The sequence below is a fragment of the Phyllobates terribilis genome, unplaced genomic scaffold (assembly GCF_046119375.1).
Source record: "Phyllobates terribilis strain yellow unplaced genomic scaffold, ASM4611937v1 Scaffold_9__5_contigs__length_417890890, whole genome shotgun sequence".
Taxonomy (NCBI): Eukaryota; Metazoa; Chordata; class Amphibia; order Anura; family Dendrobatidae; genus Phyllobates; species Phyllobates terribilis.
In genome coordinates this window covers 89,690,088-89,704,992 of record NW_027362769.1, presented here as the reverse complement: position 1 = coordinate 89,704,992, position 14,905 = coordinate 89,690,088, and the positions used below count along the sequence as shown (strand labels likewise).

Genomic DNA, 14,905 nt, shown 5'->3' with positions numbered 1-14,905 from the left:
CATTTTGTGGCCGTGTTACCTTTTCCTAACTTGTGTTTTGCTCTACCTCTCCTTTTTACGTTCCTTTGCAGCTCGCTCACTTCAGACAGCGCAAAACAAAAGGGGAAAGCTCAAAAGCGCAGAAAAAAACGCCGAAGAGGAAGAATAAGGCTGCACACACGAATGACGTTTCGAAGGAGGAGGACGACACTTTAGTCAAAGTAGAATATGAAAAAACTGATCCAGTGCTGGAAACTAAAGATATCACGTCAGACGTAAGGCTTTTTGTAATTTTATTTTTGTTCTACTTAAATTAATGTATTTGGAGCTAAAAATCATTTTTACAATTGTTACGTTAAAAATCCAGACAGTGCAAAATTTTTAAGAGGCTCTTTGTTTCTCTACACTTTCAACTTTGATGTGATCTCTGATCATAAATCAGCTTAGAAGCGCTCAGAAAAAGACAGATAAGAGATCTTATTTCCGCGCTGGAGTGGTGCCACTAATCAAAGGTCCCTGACCCCATTATACTTACCAGCCACTTTTTTCAGCTTTTCCAAGCGCCGCTCCGATTCCGGCCCACCATCTTGTGACCACAACTTCTGACTGACTGGAGCTCAGGGGTATCTGTCACCATTGCTGAACTTAGTTCTTTGAGACCCTCGTTCTTGCTCTCATAGACATACATTGAGTAGTGATTACCGGCTCACCCAGCAAATATTGGAGCGATCCAGCAGGTCACAACCTGCAGAAGATCAACCGCAGCGGTGCCAATAAAAGATCAAGACTGCGGCTGGTAAGTATAGGTATTTGGTGCAGAAATTTTTGCTCCATTTCTGCATCTATTGGCAGGATAAAACTTACCCTAAAATACGTGCTTTTTTGTGCCTAGTGTTTTACTTTTTTTTTTTTTGTTGCTGATTTTTCCCCACTTATTAGTATGGGCGAAATCTGCAGCAAAAAACGCGGAAAGAATTGACATGCTGCAGATTTAAATCTGCTCCAAATCTATAAGTCACAAATAAGCACCGTGTGCATGAGACTTTAGGGTTCTCATTCACACTGCTGGCATCACGAAATCAGTCAAGTTTTTTGACAAAATTACATAGCAAACGCAATGTGTGCACAAACCCTAATACTATAGGCAGGGAATGGAGTGATGCTTTAAGGCCAAATACAGACGAGTGTATGAAAAATTATTAATTCTTCATGCACAAAAAAAATTCCTTGACTCTTTCACATCTGCATTGTCATCAATCTGAATGCCATTTGTGTGTCCATGTTTAAAATCCGTATGGCATCCTTTTTAATTTACTTGAGCAATTTGGCAAATAGGAAAACTTACTTGACCTTTTATTATCGTAATAATTGGAATGGATCCGTCAAAAATGCATGATGGTAACCCGCACGTGATCCATCTTTTGTGCACCCAATGACTTATAATGGGCAAGTTCTATTTCGAATATGGATTAATGTAGTGCATGCTTTGTTTTTTTGATTTTATGCAGACAATCGCTCTGTATGTTTAAAATAAATAAATAATTAAAAGTTTGTAAATTACCTCATTGACTTGCATTGGTCCTCCTGCTGTCTGTATGTTACCCGTTTTGCATATGGACAGCACATGGATGTTTAATGCCCGTGTGACCGAGACCTTACTTATTCTGCTGCCAACCGTAAACTATGCAACACAGATGCATTAAAAAGCGAACTGCAAATTTGTTTCTGAAACTATGTTTTTTAGCCGCAAATTAAAGTAAAAAAAAGTCCATGGAGGTGGTATTCTAATTTCACAGCAATATGCCATCACCTAGGATTGGTGGAAGTCCAACTACAGGGACCCAGCGATCCTTGAGAGCACATTACATGAAGCCCCTTCTGTGGGTTTTCTACACCACGTGGATTTTGTCCTCTTAGGTGAAGGATGGTGGTCTGTAGTATTTCTCTGCATGGTGGATGTCTGGAGCTGTGCTGTCTGGACGACTGCCTTTTACGGTCACTGATGTGCTGCCTGATATGAGCGATGGCTAATGCACAGTGATTGCCTCCACAACACTATACATATTACAGGTGAACTTGCTGCTAATTTCAGTCTTAGCATTACAATGAGTAAATCTGACTACAACCTAAAAGGCAACTTGTGAGTATTTTTTTTTTTTTAATCCCATTCCAGAGTCTTGTAGTGCAAAATCCCCAATAAATCTGCCACTTCTGCACATGGCCTCAGTGTGTCGGTCATTGTTAATGTGGCAACTGTTCATAGTCAGGTTGGAGTTTACTGCAATATGACCTTGCATTACAAAGAGAAACAAAGTAAATGAATGGCGCAGTTTGGGCTTTCTGTGTGCACTGGCATCAGGAAACAGCTAAGCTGACTGCATTATGTTTCTGTAACCTCCGTATAAGTGAATAGGAGTTATGCTGGTTATTTCCTTAATGCTGACCTTCTGTGGCCTGTGCAAATAAAACCATATTCATGTCTGAAGCCACTAGTAGCTGAGATGGCACTAAAGGTCCCCATACACATTAGACTAAAGTTGACCAAACCCACCGGTATCTATAGTTTTGACCGACAGTCTAATATTTATCTGAGTGTTGGGCGGCTGAAGGTCGGGAGGGTTATTGATTGTGAATATCTGATTTCGGACTGCCATTCGCATTGTTCTCCTGGAGATAAGCTGCCGGCCGACATATCGCTCTGTGGCTTTCTCATATAGAATACGATCACTCGGTCGAGCGAGCTCTCCTGTGCACTTTGACATGACAGTCAGCCAAACGATCGGTCAGAGCAACGTTCAGCCGACAGCCATCTAATGTGTAAGCCCAGCCTAAGTGTGCCTTTGGGCAGAAATTGACAATCGGACCAAAATTATTGTGCGTTAAAGGCCAGTTGGTCTGATGTGCTAAAAAATCCTGTCTGCCAGGCACAATGATTGTAGATGTGTGTATGACAGCTCTGTCATTGAGATAGTAAAGTTTTACTTTAGGATGATCATAACAGTCGAGGAAGAAGCAATCTTGATTCTAACCACAATAACTGTCTACTATGTCTGAGTGTCCGGCCGCGTCTAGTTGGTGTATACGGCCAAAAATTATGCATGTCAGAGAGCATGTTCGCTCTGCCAGCACCATTATAGTCTATGTCGCCGTTGGCGCATTCGGCCGCTTTGCAGCGTGTTTGAATGGAAGACCCGACTGGACCAACGAACGGGTGCCAGAACGCAATGTGAAAGCTCGAAACGCTATCATTGTTTGACCCGTGGTATCTGAATTGTAGGACCCTTGGTGACTTGTGTAATGAAGGGCCCCAGTGGCTTGTCTGTAGCAATAGCTGCTATTAACCAAATTGGGGTGAACTTCTTTTTTTTTTTTTTCCCCCTTTTCTGTCTTCTGATCTCTTGAGGGCTTTGGAAGATGGACTTACCACATACAGTGGCTTAGAGAATTAGTTACTTCTGTTCAGTTGAATAGCTAATGTAGCTTTTGTGGATGATCTCTGCTCAATTATGTGTGTTTTTAGGATGGAAGAAAAAGTTCTGCAACTCTGCTTTTCATTCCATTCTAATAAAAAAAAAAACACACACAACTGAAACCACATGGACCCCTGTTTGCATCAGATTTGTTTTGGGAGTGAATTCCATTTTCTATTCCTAAAACTCCTTAAAAGACGTGTATAGAGATTTATTTTGCTTCCTTTTCTCCCATATATTTCACTGCAGTGCTGTTTCAATGCCCAGTTCATGCTCCTTTAGAAGCTGCTTTCAACTGTTGCTCAGCTAAGATCCTCAGTTATCCGTCTGAGTAGAGGCTCTGGCAGAGAAAGTTGTACTCTGTACTGTGTGGATTTTGCTGAGCAGCAGTTGAAAGTAGCTTCTAATGGAGCATGAGCTGGGCATTTAATCATCACTGCAGCATAATGTTTGGGACAATAGGAAGCAAACTGGGGAAATGAGGAATATTTAAAAAATGGTTTCAACACCTGGGGGGTAATTATACATAAATGAAAGTTATTCTATTAAATATTCCTTTTAACAGGGCATAACCAGTTTATTGGATGTGCCTGACTGGCAGGAGAAGATGACAGACTTTGAAGCCAAACTCGGACTAAATCCTGATGCCATTGGCTGTGCAGAGGGTCTCTCAGACCTACAAACACCATTGAAAGATAATTTGTCAACTGATCTACATAAGGTACTGTTTTTTTTTTTTTTGTGTCTTATCTTTTCTTTTGCAGTAATTTTAAAGTGTGTGTGTGTGTGTGTGTGTGTGTGTGTGTTTTTTGTTTGTTAAAAAAAGTTGCGATGACTTTTTTTTTTTTTTGTAGGCTTTCTACAGTTACACAGTAGAATAACAAGTAGGAGCCTGTTTAGTTGAGAACTGCCAACTTTTTATTACTTGAACGGCTCCTTTTATAAGTGGGATAGATTCAGGTAATGGAGATCGGTGAGGTTCAGCTCTGATGCTTGCTGGCTCTATACAAATGCTTTTTATGATAGCAATTTTACTTTGGGTGCTGAAAAACATCAACATCGACCATGAGGTTTTTTTTTTTTTTTTTTTTCTTGTGAGGTGAGTTCTAGGTTTGAATTACACAATTAATTTTACCATATTGGAAAAGTATTGCAGAAAAAAAAATTGTTGTTCCACCTTTTTGTTTTGTTGTCCAGCATTCATTATGCTGTACAAAATCACCTGGCCAAAAAAGAGCGAAAAACAAACAAATTTTTTTTTTAAAATAAATGTAGCTGTTAGTGTGCTTTAAAATTGTATTTTTCTCCTTCCCCCATGACGGCACCACGAAGAGAGGGGATCCGCCCTTCAAGGACAGGAAACCTACAGATAAAAGGGCGATGCCTCTCTCCCGCATCAGTTAGTTTCCTGTCCTTGACGGGATCCTACAGTCCGGAGGAGGCATACCTGCGGGGTGCCAGAAGATGGACGTCGTGGGATGCCAGGCCCTGCCAGTCCGATCCAGGCAGCGGGAGTCCCCCTGCCTCGGCTGGTGCGGTGTCCTGATGCGCCACCGCTAGGGTCAGTGGGCCTTTAGGGTGTGCGGAGGGGGGTCCAGACGAAGAAGACAGGGCCCGCCGAGGATCGGTGCTGGACCCCCCTGGTTGCGGAGGTGATAATAAAAAATAATAATGAGTGACCGAGAGCTGCCTGAGGAGCAAGAGCTGCAGTTGCCACCACCACTGCCAACCCAACGAAAAAAGAAGCCGGAAGGAACGGGGCACCAGGACCGTAACAGTGGAAGCGGGCGCTCCGGCAGGTCGTCGGAGCGCAGCAAGGATTCCACTTCAGCATCTTCCAGGAGGACTCCGTCTACAAAGATGGCTCCAACTCCTGAACCGGTACCCGCTCTTTCGTCTGGTTGGTAAGTGAGCTTTGTGAAAGTCCACTTTGTAACTAGGGGCCCTTGCTCTCTCTCTTTTTGTCTCCGATAGGGGAAAAAAGAGTACAGGGAAAACAAAAAATAGGACTTGTGCACTATGCACTGAAGCCTTGCCCACTACTTGGGATAAGAGACGCTGCAGCTCCTGCATTGAGCAGACTATATGCGAGGGAACCCTGAGATTTGCCTCTGAGCTTAGAAACCTAATTAAATCACAGGTTGAAAACACCTTTAAATCTTTTCAGGGGGGCAAAAGGTTAAGGAAAACTAAAAACATATTACCCGAGTCCAAATCTAGCAGTTCTGAGGATGGCAGAGATTCGGACACTTCCATTTCTTCCTCCTTCTCTTCCTCGTCTACAGATAAAGGAGGACGGAGCTGTTTCCCTATTGAGGAAACAGCCTCATCAAAGCAGTCAGGTCTACTATGGGATTAGCTGATCCCCGGCCCAAAAAATCCATCCAAGACGTAATGTTCAGCGGTCTAGAGCAAAAAAAGTGGAGTTCTTTTCCACTCAACGAACATGTTCACTCTCTGATTAAGAAAGAGTGGAAAAGACCGGAGAGGAAGGGCTTCCTTTCCCCTAAACGAAAATACCCGTTTGAAGACCCTGCATGTTCCTTTTGGGAAAAGGCACCAAAACTGGAAGTTTCTATAGCCAAAGCCTCAAAGAAATACTCCCTTCCATTTGAGGACATGGGTGTCTTAAAAGACCCCATAGATAAAAGGCAGACACCTTCCTAAAGGGTTCCTGGGAAGCCGCTGGGGGGAGGTTAAAACCTGCAGTAGCTGCCACATGTACGGCCAGGTCTTTAATGGTCTGGCTGGATCAGCTCGAATCTCAACTGAGGCATAAAATATCTAGAGGCACAATCCTTGAAGCTATCCCGGTAATGAAAGGGGCAGCGGCCTCCCTTGCTGACGCCTCGGCGGACTCCGTCAGGTTAGGTGCTAGAGCGGCAGGGCTTGCTAACGCGGCTAGACGAGCCCTCTGGCTCAAATGTTGGCCTGGGGATCTACAGACCAAATCTAGATTGTGCTCCATCCCCTGTGAGGGCGAGTTTCTATTTGGGGCCGCCCTTGATGACATCTTGGATAAGGCAGGGGACAATAAGAAGCGGTTCCCTATCCTATCTAACACTGCTTACAGGAAACTCTTTTGGAGTAGAAGGTTTATCCGTAGGAAACCCCCTGAAGAGCAGGATAGGTGGGAAGACAGGAGAAGGAAGACCAAAGGGTTCCTATTTAACAAACCCTCTAATGATAACAGAAAGCCCCCCCCCCCCCACCCCCCAATGAAGATTTTCCCCAGGTGGGGGGAAGGCTATCAAGCTTTCTCCCGGCCTGGGAGCTAATATCCAACAGCTCATGGGTTCTGAGCCTAATACAATCAGGCATGAAACTCAAATTCCTCAAAATCCCTCAGCAAAACTTTGTTATAACCCCCGAAAGGTCTTCAAACGAGGAGCAACTGGCCTTGGAGCAGGAAATACGGGGACTGGTAGAGAAAAACTGTCCTTCAGGAAGTGTCGGGGGAGGAGAAAGGCATGGACTTCTATTCTCCATTATTTCTGAGGAAAAAAACAGATGGGACGTACAGGACAATTGTGAATCTAAAAAAGCTGAACAAACTTTTGAAGGTGGAGGCCTTCAAAATGGAAACCATAAAATATTCAGTAAAAATGCTGTTTCCCGGTTGTTTCATGGCCGTCCTGGATCTAAAAGACACTTATTATCATGTCCCGATACACAAAGACTACCAGATGTTCCACAGAGTAGCAGTTCCTATGGGAGGAGTGGTCAAACACTATCAATATACGCCCCTCCCATTCGGCATCGCCGTAGCCCCAAGGGTTTTCACCAAAGTTGTTGCAGAAGTGATGGCTCATCTAAGGGAACAAAACACTCTTGTCGTCCCATACCTAGATGACTTCCTGGTAATAGGCTGCTCCTTCCTAGACTGCAAATCCCATCTGGAAAAGGTCATGGATTCCTTGACTTTCTTAGGATGGCTTTTGAATCTAAAAAAGTCCAAAACAGAACCATGCCAGATACAGGAATACCTAGGCATCGTGCTAGATTCAAAAAGGCAGGAGTGTCGTCTCCCCTTAGGGAAAATTCACAAAATCATAGGCCAGATTTCACGGGCAAAGTCCCACCCGTCTATGTCCCTTCGGAAAGCCATGTTCCTTCTAGGCTCCCTGACAGCATGCTTTCCGGCCATCCAGTGGGCGCAAATACATACCAGGTCCCTTCAGTGGGAAATCCTAGAGGCAGAAAAAGCCCTAAAAGGGCGTTTAGAAGGGCTGTTAACGCTATCTGCAGAAACCACACTTTCCCTAGAGTGGTGGGGGAACATAAACAATCTAGCCCAGGGGATTCCTTGAACGATCCCGACACCACAAATCCTGACCACATATGCAAGTCCCTTGGGCTGGGGGGCTCACCTCAACAACCTGGTAGCTCAGGGGGTCTGGGCAGAATGCCTAAAACTAGTTTCCTCGAACATGAAGGAGCTCCTAGCAGTAGAGCTGGCACTCCAGGAGTTCATGCACACATTACAAGGGCACCACGTGAGGGTCTTTTCAGACAACCGGGTAGTAGTGGCGTACCTGAACCACCAGGGGGGTACACGGTCCCATTCCCTAATGCAGGCGACAGAGGTAATCTTTCGCTTAGCCGAGAGGAACTTACAATCCCTATCAGCCCTACACATAAGAGGGATAGAAAACCGCACCGCAGACTTTCTGAGTCGGACACAACTAAAGCAGGGCAAATGGGAGTTAAGTCAATCAGTGTTTGGGCAGATTGTACAAATGTGGGGTCGTCCCTCCATAGATCTGTTTGCCAACAATCGAAACAAGAAAACGCACTCATTTTGCTCCCTAGACCCCAAAGGGAACCCCGTAGCCGTGGACGCCTTCATGATCCCGTGGAATTACCCTCTAGCTTACACTTTTCCTCCGACAGCTTTGATTCCTGCTGTTCTAAGGAAAATCAGGGAAGAGAAGGCGAGGGTAATTTTGATAGCCCCCTTTTGGCCAAAGAGGGCATGGTCTTCATGGCTGAGGAGGTTCTCAATCTCCGACCCCTGGGTTCTTCCGGAACTTCCAGACCTTTCTCAGGGTCCAGTTCTCCATCCTCAGGCTTCAAGCTTACACTTGACAGCCTGGAATTTGAGAGGGCTCTTCTGAAGGACAAGGGTTTCTCCCCAAATCTGATCACCACGCTACTTCAAAGTAGAAAACCTGTGACCACCAAACTATACGGGAAAACCTGGAAGAAATTCCTTTCAGTCTCAGGTTCCAGGTTAGGGGGGGGAGAGAGAGATTTCCATTGATGGCTATCCTGGAATTTTTAGAGGGGTTGGAGCAGGGCCTGGCCACAAGTACCTTTAAAAGTTCAGTTGCGGTCCTGGGACCTGGGAACGCTCTATAACTCTGACCTAGCTAGGAATAGATGGGTATCTAGGTTTATTAAAGCATCAGCTAGATCCCGACCCATCCCATCCCGAAATACTACACCCTGGGATTTGAACTTAGTCCTTTCAGCTTTAACGGAGGCACCTTTTGAACCTCTGTCGGAAGCATCCCTAAAAATCCTGTCCCTAAAAACAGCACTCTTGGTAGCTCTCATATCAGCACGTAGGGTTAGTGACATTCAGGCCCTATCGGCAGGCCCCCCCCTTCACACAAATCTTGGAGGATAGGGTTACTCTGAAAACCGACCCGGCCTATCTACCAAAAGTGGCGTCAAGATTTCAAAGGTCCCAGGAAATCACCCTCCCTTCTTTCTGCCCCAACCCTAGGAACACGAAAGAGAAAGTCTTGCATACACTAGACGTCAGAAGGTGCCTAATCCAATATCTAGAGGCGACACAAGAGTGTAGGCAGGATAGTTCTCTCTTTGTTTGCTTTCAGGGCCCTCGTAAGGGGAAGAAGGCTTCTAAGGGCACGCTGGCCAGATGGATAATGGAGGCCATCACACTGTCGTACTCCTCACGTGGGGAAGCTGCCCCGGAGAAACTGAAGGCCCACTCCACAAGAGCGGTGGCAGCCTCCTGGGCGGAGAAGGCCGGGGCTACGATAGAGCAGATATGTAGAGCGGCAACATGGTCTTCCCCCTCTACCTTCTTTAATCACTACCGGCTAGACTTAACCTCTTCTTCGGACCTTACTTTCGGGAGAAGGGTTCTGGAAGCTGTGGTCCCCCCCCCCCCCCCCCAATGAGTCACTTCTCTGTTATTCTCTCCGTGGTGCCGTCATGGGGGGGGAAGGAGAAAAACGTAGTTACTTACCGGTAACTGGATTTCTCAGAGCCCATGACGGCACCCGTACATTCCCTCCCTTCACGTGTGGGTGTGCACACTTATTAGTTACTTGTTGTAGCCACGTGGTGTGTCTGACGAAGTCTTAGATTGAAAAATTTTGTGTTACTAACCTGGTGGTCCTCTCGGTGCTCTGTAAACCAACTGATGCGGGAGAGAGGCACCGCCCTTTTATCTGTAGGTTTCCTGTCCTTGAAGGGCGGATCCCCTCTCTCCGTGGTGCCGTCATGGGCTCTGAGAAATCCCGTTACCGGTAAGTAACTACTTTTTTTTGTCTTTTGATTACTTGTTCTATAATATTGCATTATGTAGCAAAAATGGCATTCTCCTATGAAGCCTATCCACAGGACCACAATGGCAGCATTTGGGGCGTTTAACAGACCACTGGCTGCCATGACATCCTATCAGCACATTGCAAGGAGGGTAGTGGGGGCCATGTGAGCTATTCTGTGACCTGCCAATTTAAATACTGTCGCAGATTGGTGTCTCCAATCGCTGGTGTTGTAGGCAGATGTCGGCTGTATAACACTGCCGGCATCTACAAGGTACAGAACGAGCTCAGTTCCTGCGTCTTGGGGCAGCGACTGAGAAACCGTGCAGAACCAGGAGAGGGTAAGTAAAGTAGGTGGAGGTTTTTTGTTTTTTTTGCTTACACTTAGCAGTACCTGGTTAAAATGGTTTACTGAAAGTGGAAAACTCCTTAAATTGCTTTGATCTCTTGACTATTCAGTTTCTTTTTGCTCAGGATTAGCAGTTTGTCACCCTTACTATAGTTGTTTTCTTTCATAGACAAAGCAGACGACTGTCAGTGATTTTGATGATGGCATAACCGAGGTATCCAGTAACTTGCAAAAAGCTCTGGGTGGGGAGGAGGTAGAAGACGAGGCTCTAAGCCTGTCCAGTAGGATCCAAGCGATTCAAAGTCAGCTGCAGAATGTGAGTATTGCAACAACTACAGGTCTTCTACATGTCTGTTTCCAAAGAACTACAGGAGTTGTGAATGTCTAGTGTCTGCAGCTTTGCCCTCCACAAGCATCTTCCATAATGCGTTGGTGGTGAAAATTTGTGAGTGGTACGTTAAGTAATTTGATCAAGCATGGCTGCTCAGCTATTAAAGAGTGGAGGTGCACAGACTTGTCGCTCTGACTTCTTAAAAAGCACTCATCAAACTGGAAATAAGGAAGTGCCCATCACTATGCTCTTCTAGATGTGAGCCACAGCACTTTAAAAAGCAAATGGTAAAGGGAACCTGTCACCAGAAAAAAAAACGTTGTTAATCTGCATGTGTTCCATACCTGAGTGACTGAACCAGTATCGGCGTCAGCCCTGTGTCTGAAACCAGAATGCTGCCTGGGAAATGAACTTAATTTTCTCCCAGCAGCATTAAACTAAGTACGGGTGCCGAGAATGTTAATAACGCTATTAACATGCAGATTGACCCCATATCTGCAGATTATTCTACAAACTGCTGAAAATTTCCCTAGAACCTTCAAGAAAAAAAATTCTCTAGTTGGCCTGAACTTTGGTGATGCTTTACATATTAGCAAGCATTAATCATGTTATATATGTTGTCATATGATATATATTCTTTTTTTCTTTTAAGGCAAGTAAAGTTTTAAAAAGTAAAAGTCCAGGAAAAACTGAGCTATATGAAGCTGAGCTAGAGTTGTCTCTACTCCAGAGTAGCTTCATGAACCAGGCAGAGCGCATGAGTCAATTAGACCGACGGGCACAAGAACTGGAAAGGGAGTTGGAAGCCTCTCGGAAGGTAAAAGTTCTTCTTTGGTCAGGCAAAAACCGCCACTGTACCATAATATCCCATTCCTTCACTAGTCATTTGATAACCATTTTCTTTTCCTACAGAAAACTAGAGCGAACGATAATCAAGTGGAAAAACTTGAACATTTGATGCAGGAGCAACAGTCAAGACTTGAGTTCTTACAAGAAAAGCTGGAAAAGTCTGAAAACTCTGTGTCCCTCTTGCAACAAGAACTTTTTAGTAGAAATCAAGAAATCATGCAGCCTAAACATGAGATTTCCATTCAAACTGAGTTATTATTGACCAGTATTGGAAGTGACCTTGAAGGTGGTGGAGATTCCACACATAAAGCCAATGAAATGGACACAGCCACTCTAGCAACTCTTGTTGTAGAGTTAAAAGAAAGACTTGCAGATTCAGAAACTCTTCGGGAAAGTTTATGCACAAAGATTAAAGAACAAATGCTGACTTTCGAAATGGAAAGATCTTCCTGGGAACAAAAGCACAGTGACATGGTTGCAGATCTTACTCTGAAATTGCAAGAAGCAGAGGAGATCGTAGATCAAGAGAAGTATGAGAAAGACCGTCTGAACCAAGAGCTCCGTGATCTTAAAAATAATTTGAGATTAGAAGCTGAAGACAGTGAAGCCATAAAGCTGCAGCATGAGCGAGGCCTACAGATGTATGAACTGAAGCTACAGAGCCTTGAAGAAGATAACACTAACCTAGACCAACAGTCGTCCAATACCTGGAAACTTCAGGACTCTGAAGACTATTCTCAAGATATGTCTGATCTAAAGATAACAGATAAAGATACTAGAGTTGATCATTTTAGACATGAGTTAGAAGACCTTAAGAAAAACCTGAGCAGGGTTAAAGCCAGAAAAGAGCTTGAGAATTCAAAAGCAGTCGAGCTTGACAAAGCAGAAGATGAGGTTGCACCAGCGTTGACTTCACTGGACAAATACTTGATCCCAAATCAGATGTTTGACTTGAACAATAGCCAAGAAGACTTGAGTGGACACAGTAAGTTTGAGCTTGATAGTGACTTTATACTGGAACAAAGTTTGAACTCTACCATGGGAGGAAATATTAATTTACTTTCTTCTCCAATGCCCATTACTGGTGTCCTAGCAGGTGGTGCTACCTTGGGGACTCTTCTAGACCCAGAGTCCTTCGCTGTCTATCTTTCCAGCAATACTAAGCCTAGTGAAAATGCTGAGCATAGCCCTGTGCTGATAGAAGATTTGAGTCAGAAATGCTCAGCCTTAATGGAAAGTCTTCAGGACAAAGAAGAACAGTTACAGAAGAGCTCTGAGGCTCTGACGGAAGCTTTACAGAATTGGAGAGATGTGACGGCCGAGCTTGCGGCTACTAAACTAGAAATGGAGAAAGTAATTAAGAAAGAGTTCTCTGAAGAACAGCTGAGAATGGTAGAAGAAATAAAGAGTGAGCGTGATGATCTAAGAAAACGGATAAATGATCAAGAACAACTCCTGAGAGAGGTCCAGGAGCAAAAATCTCTGAAGGAGGAATTTTTATCACTCCTTATAGAAGAGAAAACTACATTGGAAAATAGGCTGTCTGTAGTAGAAAAAGAGTTGGAAAACACTGTTGAGTTGTGTAAAAATTTAGAGGTCGGCAATCAAAATCTTGACCAGAATTTGCATAATTTAGAAATGGCCCGGGAGTCTGAACGTCAAGAATTTGATAATAAACTCAACTCCAAAGGTGTAGAGCAACAGCTACTAGAAGACGCAATAAGAGCAAAGGAAACCGAGTTCTATCAGAGGGAGGAGAACCTGCGTGAAGAAGTGAGCGTACTAAGGCAAGAGAAGGAGCAGCTAGAAAGCAAGCTGCAAGAAGAGGTTGGTGGAATAATGTTACAATGTGCTCTGATGGTTTCTAAAATGTAGAAATAACTTAGTGGTCAAGTCATCAAGGCTGGCGTTCACCAATCTTGATGCTGAGTCTGCTGGATGTGTCAAATTCTTCCAACTGTTGGGTGCCGGAGACACAAATGTACTCCAGTCATGGACTTTGAAACCACAGACATAAGGCTCCATTCACTAAAGCTTTTTTTGCACCAGGATTCTGGAGGGAAAAGCTTAAACATTTTGTTGCATCTTGAGGCTGCGCTAACATCTTGCGACTATTTGTCTCACACCATTTTCTTCCAGCTCTAAAAGGGGGCAGGATGGGGGCGTGTAAACCTTCGCAAGGAAGTACTGCCGGCCGGCATTGATAACAGCTGATCGGTGGGGGTGCCAGGTGTCGAACTCCAGCCAATCAGACATTGATGACCTGTTCTAAGGATAGGCCATCAATGTGAAAGTAGTGTACAATCTCTTTAAGCGATGTCTTACCTAATCGGAGCTCAGCATGATTTAGGGACAGAGACCCTGATTCCAGCAATGTCACTTACTGGGCTGCCTGTTTTCATTTTGATAACTTTCTGCTGATAAAACAGTGATTTTATCACTAGAGGACTAGTAAACCTGCTGCCGTGTAGTCCTCCATACTCATGAGCTTTGTATAACCCCGCCCCCACCACTGATGGGTAGCTTTCTGTGTATGCTGCGTATAGGCAGAAAGCTGCCAATCAGTGGTGTGGAGGGGTTATACAGGGCTCAGCATTCAGAGAACTGCTAGTTCTGCAGTAGGTCTATCATGGATTTTATCTAAACTGGAGCAAGCAGCCCAGTAAGCAACACATCACTGGAATCAGGGTGTCGGACCCTACATCATTCTGCTCTCGGATGAAGTAGTAAAAACTTGGTGACAGATTCCCTTTAAGAAGGGGTTGTCCAGTAGCGGACAACCACTTTAACAGTAGACTATCCATGGGTTGTGTCTGATGTTGCTGGTCAGTACTCGAATGGGCATGAACTGCCGACACAGGACAGACCTATGCTGTTCCTGGATATGATGCAAATTTTTCTTGCTTTTGTAAATACTGAAGCTTTGCATCTCAACGCTCTTCAGGTTAATCATCTGAATGCAGAGTTTGAAAAAAGGATGGATGTTTCTGGAGAGAGCTGGAAGGAGCAGATTGCCTCACTAAATCAGGTATTTGCTGCCAAATAGTACTCTCAGATTTCTCTTTGCTAAACTTAAGCTTCAATAACCTTGTCCTCTGCAGGCGCATGAAAGCCAAATTACCCTTCTACAATCCGGTCATGAAGGAGATCTGCAAAAGGTGTGTTCTGACCTGAAAGCGGAGAAGCAGAAACTGGAGGAACATGTGCAACAGCTAGAGAAGGCACATAGTACAGAGATGGAACAGACCCAGGTATGCTCGTGCTAGACGGTATATAGGATGTTTTGTTATATATTGTTTTTTTTTTTTTTCTTTTTCATATAGTTGCATTGAAATATAACTTTTTAACCCTGATCAAGTAAAGATCATGTGCTTCCCAAGTGACTAGCGGTGATTTAGCCATTTTA

At 44.4% G+C, this 14,905-nt stretch overlaps 1 protein-coding gene across 5 annotated transcripts in view; it reads left to right on the top strand.

Moving 5' to 3' along the window:
- Window positions 1-14,905, top strand: part of PCNT (pericentrin) — a 105,337-nt gene that overhangs the window by 3,496 nt on the left and 86,936 nt on the right. For 4 of the 5 annotated variants that reach the window (XM_073646758.1, XM_073646757.1, XM_073646760.1 and 1 more), the window contains exons 2-8: window positions 72-254; window positions 4,015-4,170; window positions 10,489-10,635; window positions 11,303-11,467; window positions 11,563-13,326; window positions 14,444-14,527; window positions 14,601-14,750. In XM_073646758.1, coding sequence (XP_073502859.1) covers window positions 72-254; window positions 4,015-4,170; window positions 10,489-10,635; window positions 11,303-11,467; window positions 11,563-13,326; window positions 14,444-14,527; window positions 14,601-14,750 — 2,649 coding nt within the window. The remainder of the gene's footprint in view (window positions 1-71; window positions 255-4,014; window positions 4,171-10,488; window positions 10,636-11,302; window positions 11,468-11,562; window positions 13,327-14,443; window positions 14,528-14,600; window positions 14,751-14,905) is intronic. The other variant, XM_073646761.1, reaches the window with a different exon arrangement.